This window comes from Sinocyclocheilus anshuiensis, unplaced genomic scaffold (assembly GCF_001515605.1).
Source record: "Sinocyclocheilus anshuiensis isolate Anshui unplaced genomic scaffold, SAMN03320099.WGS_v1.1 scaffold590, whole genome shotgun sequence".
NCBI classification, from domain to species: Eukaryota; Metazoa; Chordata; class Actinopteri; order Cypriniformes; family Cyprinidae; genus Sinocyclocheilus; species Sinocyclocheilus anshuiensis.
Genome location: NW_015544192.1, coordinates 213,854 through 221,187, shown reverse-complemented (window position 1 = coordinate 221,187; position 7,334 = coordinate 213,854). Strand labels below are relative to the sequence as shown.

At 37.0% G+C, this 7,334-nt stretch overlaps 1 protein-coding gene across 2 annotated transcripts in view; it reads right to left on the bottom strand.

Annotated features, from left to right (window-relative positions):
- Nucleotides 1-372: 372 nt before the first annotated feature.
- LOC107696530 (sterile alpha motif domain-containing protein 12) overlaps nt 373-7,334 on the bottom strand; it is an 89,777-nt gene continuing 82,815 nt past the window's right edge. For both annotated transcript variants that reach the window (XM_016496890.1, XM_016496889.1), the window contains exon 5: nt 373-834. In XM_016496890.1, the coding sequence (XP_016352376.1) occupies nt 812-834 (23 nt within the window). In that variant the 3' untranslated portion in view covers nt 373-811. The remainder of the gene's footprint in view (nt 835-7,334) is intronic.

The following is a 7,334-nucleotide window of genomic DNA, read 5'->3' as shown; positions in this document are numbered from 1 at the left end:
AGGGAATTCAAGCTTGGGGACATACAAAGACAAAGAGACAACTAACCAAGCAAGCCGACCAGACAGTTTACATTATACTAAGAGACGGCAGACACAAGAGAGAGGAAGAGACGAGCAATATTCAGACGTGCAAAGGGTGGAGTCCACATGTTGCTATTTCGTTAGAATATTAACAGGTGAAGAGATAGCTAGAAAGCCAGCTAGACAGCTTGATTACCTATCTAGATAAGCTACATAGCTAGCTATAAATGTATATTTCAATTACAGATAGCTAGATAAACAAGTTAGATATAGAGAGCTAATTAGCTAGCTAGCTAGCTAAATAGACAGATAGACAAATTAGCTATAGATAGCTAATTAGCTAGATAGCTACCTATATAGATAGCTAGTTAGCCAGACAGCTATCTAGAGAGACAGATAGATAGATACTGTTCTTCCGTACTGTTCCAGGAAGTCCAGGGCATGTCATAGAACATCATGCTAGTCTGATTTGCTAACAGGCTGTGTGCTGAGCACTGCCAGGAAGAAAGGATTACATACAACAAACAAGATAATTCAGCAGCAGGTCTTTCACAATGTCCAAAAGAGAACATCAGTAGTCCAGGCGATTCTTCGAGTTTGGATCTGATATGCTGTAAAGAGCTACTGAAGATCAGTTGGATCCATTTTTAGGACTGTCAGAGGGAGGGTCTAGATCTGCTTTAGGAGAGTTTTAAGAGAACTGGACTGGAGGAAGACTGCAGAGTCTGGTGTGTGCTGTGGACGTCTGAGAAGATGGACAAGGAACAGAGGATCTCCAGGAATGCTCAAGTTACGGTGAACTCTCCAGAGAGGCTGCAGAGGAAAAACACAGAAGGGAGAAAAGACATGAGAGGAACACAAACACAAACAACGGACAGAAAATTAATATAGAGAAATTACAGAGGAGATTACGGAGAAATTACTGAGAATGAGGGAGAGGAGGATTGTCATAAATATGATATCTTTAATACAATACTTGGCCCTCTAATTAATGGGTTTTGGCTAGACTCTAATTCCAGTGAAGACAAAACAGGGGCCCTTTCAGTCCCATGACACAGCGAGGTCCATAAAGAAATGGTTACCGAGTCTGGAGTGGAAGAACTTGACTGGCCTGCATAAAGCCCAGAACTGAACACCACTGAACACCTTTAACATGAATGATCCAGACCCCTTTGCCCAACATCAGTCCCTGACCTCCCGACTGAGAGAAAAACCATGGCATGTTCTTATTAATCAGATTTATGCATAAACAAGATGTACTCAGTTTTGTCAAGATGCTAAAACCTTAGGTCAACAGATATTTCAAGATGAACTCAAATATTTCTCATCAAACTATTGCTAGAAATTAATAATATTATTTAGTAGTATTTATATTCAATATTAAAATGATATTATATTTCACATTAAATTAACTACTTTATGCTGTCCACATTAGTTTTACAGCTCTATATTCTCACTGTCAACAATTTACTTTTTTTATTCTCCTAAAGGATAGAATTTTATGAGAAGCATCTGAGATGATGTTGATACTTAATTGAAATATATCTGAAAACCCCATTAAAGTCTCATGAACTATGAAAGAACAACCTCTGAGCAATAAAGCTGTCCTCTGGAGAGAGATGGAAATTAAATGGGAAGTACATACTGAAGTGGGGGATAAAAATGAGGGGAAGAACAAAGCACATGTGTAGAAACAAACAGATGAACTGATACAAAAGTGAGTCCAGATGGAAAAGACAGTAAAAGATACAGAGTGCGAGAAGATGGAAAAAGAGGAAAAGAAAACACAAAATGGTGGTTACAGTGGTGAATCGATAGCAAAGGCACTATCCCAGCATTCAGCAGCAAAGAAGCTCTCAGAATATCTCAGAGAAGCTCATTTGACCTTTAGAAGAGAAAGACAGGGAGAAGAAAGAAAAGACAATGAGAAAAACGAAGATCCGAAAGCCGATTTAACTGACATATGACATCTGTGACATTCAGATGGTAGTACGAGTATGAATTCACCATAATAAATCTTATGTATGAATCATGTTGTGATATAGCTTGTATTAGGCATCCACACACACACACTACATGAGCTTCCGTAGATCACCCTGTTAGAGCACAAACAGTGTAAGAACACACTGGCTGCTGGCTACAGAGAGCATATCTAGCATTTGAAATTCATTATCATGGGATGGCCTGACAAGCTGTCAAAGCAGCGTACACAGGCTCTCCATCCCAAACAGCCATGTACTACGCTGTTGTCGAGGAAAGGGGAAGAGGGAGGTGGCTCTGGAGGTTCAGCTGAATGTTAAAGCCGCCAGTTTTTTTGTTTTTGTTTGTTGCAAATCAAGGTCAGGAATTTTCCTTCAATTTGCCAAGGACTACTGACATGCTGCCCAGAGACAGGTACATATTTAGATTCACAACGGAACACACACACACACACACACACACACACACACACACACACACACACACACACACACACACACAAACAAACACAACCATCTCTACATCTAGCCAAAGGGTGCTGCTCGACAGCCATCAACATCATAGAAAAAACTGAACGAAATTGATGTACAGTACAGACATCTTCACTGACAAAAAAGTAACAAAAAGTACCATGGTAATACCATGGATTTTATGGACATGTTACCCTTATGAAAAAAATACTGTGGCTTTTTTTTTTTTTACCATGGCAGTTCCATTGTTTTTAAACATTTACCATAGTGATTGTATAGCATTTTTTGAAAACTAACTTGGAGTACCATGTAAATATGAGAACAGAAATCATTCAGTATCTGATACCATATACCACAATGGCCTTTTGAAAATTATTGCCAAGGTTTTTCCTTTACAAAAAAAGCATGGTGGCGATACCAACCCTTACAAAAATTAATCATGGTTTTACTACAAATTAAACAAACAAAAAAACATGGTTACTATAGTTAAATCATGGTAACACAAATTAACTATGGGTTTGCTACACTAATCATAGTTTAACCATGGTATTTGTAGTAAAACATGGTTACTACAATTTTACTATAATAAAACCATGGTTAATTTTCACAAGGGAAGGTAATACTATGGTACTTTAAGATATACCATGGTACTGAAATTTGCTATTTACATGGTACTCAAAGGTACTTATAAATGTACCTTAAAACCACTATGGTAAATGTCAGAAAAACATGGTAATATGGTATTTCTTAATACTTGTAAGTGTTGAATTAAAGTAGCCTGTAAATACACTTTTTAAAAAAGCACAAACACACACACACTTACGGACATTTGCCTTGGTAGTTCTATGGTATTCTTGAGAAGCCAGATTGGTATATAAATATGATAACCATTCAGTACCATGGTATAAGTAAAAATTTTATGGCATTCCATCTGACACCATCACCACATAATAGTAATATTTTTGTAAGGGGTTTTAAATGTAATTTTAGATCAATTGTATCAAAAATGGTCTATTGTATTTCTTCTGCTGAAAATGATTCTGTCAACCTTGAACCTGAATGTCTGAGACTAGAACAATATCACTGTACCACAATTTCAATGGATACCGTTTAACAGAGCAATCCCAGCAAGACTGAACACGAGCTGAGAATTACAAAAAATCATTGCAGATGAGTCATTCCCCTTTTCTGTTGTTTTGAGTCATTCTCTGCTCTCTGATCAATTATCACAGGCTGAATGTGACAGCGGGAGAACTGTACCGAGGAACCGCTCCATTCTCTGCACAAGGCAGAAACAATGAGATCTGCTCATGCTGCTGGGCTCTCGCTGCAAAACCTGCATCCCTGTAGTTTAGATTCAGTGCACCAAGACTGCTTTTATAAAATACTTGAACTCCTGTCAAAAGAACCAGATGTTTATCAATGCAACCCTTCCTTGATGTGATATATACATATAGCACATTAAAGGGGGAAAAAAGATGACATTAGATCTTTTCCATTCTCTGTTCCAAATCAATTCGTCTCAGCATTAGTCGAAATGATCGATCGGATTCAAATACATCACAGTTGAGAAGCCATGAGAATGGTGTGGGAGAGAGTGGAGAGGAAGAGATAGAAAAATGGAGAGCCAGGAATCCTGGAAAGCTCAGGAGAAACAGAAGCTGGAGGCTACCTATGCATTCATAATGAGTTCTTACCAGTGTTATTGAATCAGAGCACAACCCTCGCCTGCCTCAACACCAGATTCTCCTCCTTGCCTAACATAACCCTGAGCTTTTGCAGCACCACCAAAAACTGACAGCTCTTCCCTTTGTAGTGTAGTCAAGATGTGCTCTGATTGGATGACTGTAAGGGTGTCTCTGACATGCACAACTTCTGTTTCGGCAAATGACCTGAGGCAATGCTCACAAACTCTGAAGTTAGATTATTATAGTTTTATTCTTTCCCATTTGATTGGACCTGAAACTGCAGCAGAGGTTAATGCACTTCATAAATGTGAATGGAACATGAATCAGTGCTATTAGTTTATTAAACATATTGGCGTAACCTACACTAACATTCGAAATTTGGGGTCCATAAGGTTTTTTAAATATTTTTGAAAGACTTCTCGGTAGCACTTTATTTTACAGTACGTGTACTTCCCTGGTACATACATGGTAAATATCTTGTACCTACAGGCAAATGAGTGGTAACACAAGGTACTTAACTGAAGTGTATATGTACATGGTAACGAATAAGAAACACGGATGTATTTAAGTCGTACATTCATGGCAATTAGAAGACAAGTGTGGGTACTTACAGGTAGTGCCCGTACATGGTAACTAATTAGATACTTTACTGTACTTACTAATGTATATACATGGTAAATATATAGTACTTACGGACAAGTGGGTACAAACAGGCATGTCCTTACAGTATCCGTATATGGTAACTAATAAGACATATTACTGTACATACTAATGATATGTACATGGTAAAGCACCTACAGAAAAATGTGGTATTATGTGGTAACAAACAAGACACATACTGTACTTGGTATACACGTGGTAAATATGTAGTACTTACAAACAAGTGTGTGTAATAACAGTCACTTACAGGTAGTATCAGTATATGGTAACTAATAAGACACAATTCTATACTTACTAATGGTATATACATGGTTGGTAACAAACAAGACACATACTGTACTTGGTATACACGTGGTAAATATGTAGTACTTACCAACAAGTGAGAGTAATAACGGTCACTAACAGGTAGTGTCAGTATATGGTAACTAATAAGACATATTACTATATTTACTAATGGTCTATACATGGTAAAGTTTAAAAAAGTTTGAAGAACTGGTAATTCCTGTGTAATGTTTATGTAAAATGGTGCACTTTATTTTACAGTCCTATTTCCATATACTTCCTATGTACGTACTGGTGTATGTAACTATTAGTTAATGTACAGAATACGTTATGCGGTACTCAAGTTGGGGGGTATAAACATGGACCAAGGTACTTATTGAGTAATTGATGATAGGTGCCATGGCAGTTTGGAGGTTGGGAACACGGCAGTAACTGTGAAGCGCTGCATAGTGTTAATACTTAGCAGGCACAGCCCTTTTAAATAGTGATTTAGACACATGACAATCAGGAGTTGTAAGTGCAAATATGAGTCTGGTAGCTACTGTATAATTCCAAAATAGACTTTAGTCTTTGCAACTTCAGGGATCTTATCTATTCACGAACAGCTTGTAACACTCCAAAGAGAAAGGAAAACTTGAAATCGCATCATATGACCCCTTTAAGAGAATCAGTGTCGTTAAAGATAAGGCAAGTTAACTGCAATGGCACCTACCATCAATTACTCAATAAGTACCTTGGGTCCATGTTTATACTGTAAGGACATGGTGATTTGTACCCACTTGTCTGTAAGTACTACATATTTACCATGTATATACATTAGTAAGTACAGTAAAGTATCTAATTAGTTACCATGTACGGGCACTACCTGTAAGTGACTGTTATTACCCACACTTGTCTGTATGTACAAACTAATTGCCATGCATGTACGACTGTTAAATACATCCGTGTTTCTTATTTGTTACCATGTACATACACTTCAGGTAAGTACCTTGTGTTACCACTCATTTGCCTGTAGGTACAAGATATTTACCATGTATGTACCAGGGAAGTACACGTACTGTAAAATAAAGTGCTACCCTCTTTTCAAATATATTTTAAAATGTCATTTATTCCTGTGATGGCAAAGCAGAATTTTCAGCAGCCATTACTGCTTTTAATAGAAAAATAATATGTTGATTTGATACTCAATTATTACTGGTTATAAATTATTAATAATGGTTCTCATCATTATCAATGTTTTGATGCTGATTATTTTTGTGGAAATCATGACATTTTCTTTCCAGGAATCTTTGCTGAACAGAATTTCAATAGAACTGTATTTTTTTAAAGAATAGAAATCTTTTGTAAATTATACATTTCTCTACTGTCACTTTTTATCAATTTAATGCACCCTTGCTGAATAAAAGTATTAATTTCTTATTTTAAAATCTTATTTACCCCAGACTTTTAAATGGTATCACAGCTAATGTAAATTCTTAACTATATAAAAAAATAACACATTACAGAAGCCCCATCAAGCCCCTTGCCCATACATAAATTCTATAATAAAGGATTGTCCTACAGAGAAATCTGAGCTTGAAGCAATATTATGTATGTTAGCATGGCTGGGATGCAATATGGATTTATCATTCATTTTTCATTTAATAATGTGATCACTTCATCCTCAAAATGTTATCTGAGGTTAATTTTCAAGAGGCTTGAATTTGATGGATTTATGTTTGCATGACTAGTTACACCCTAATGCAGCATCTGTTCTGTTCACACATATATATTTGCATCCACAGGTCCCACCTGTCACACTGTACCCTGTATAGTTCTGCAATTTCTGCCTGCAAGGGAAAAACATTTACAGACTACCACATTTACAGTAAGTACAATACGTTCAATGCATTCTTCCTTGTACACTGCAAAGGCGTAAATAGGTCGTCCTGTTCTGCTGCAACTTGTAAGTTTTCTTCTCTCTGCCCTGATTTCCAAAAACAAACAAAAGATTGCTGTATCTGTACTAGGTGAAATAAATGGGTCTACTTATGTAGTCATTTGCTCTGTTGTGTCTACCATAAAATGCCTGAGCATCTCCCATGCCTTCACTCCTCTCTCCTGCACAACATCCTATGCTTTGTAGGCCACAAGGCAGTGAAGGCTTGAGAAGGATGAAGTGATGAAGAGGGGATGAACAAAATGAGACTTTTACAGCCTACTCTCATATTCTCTCTACTCTTCTATGCAATTT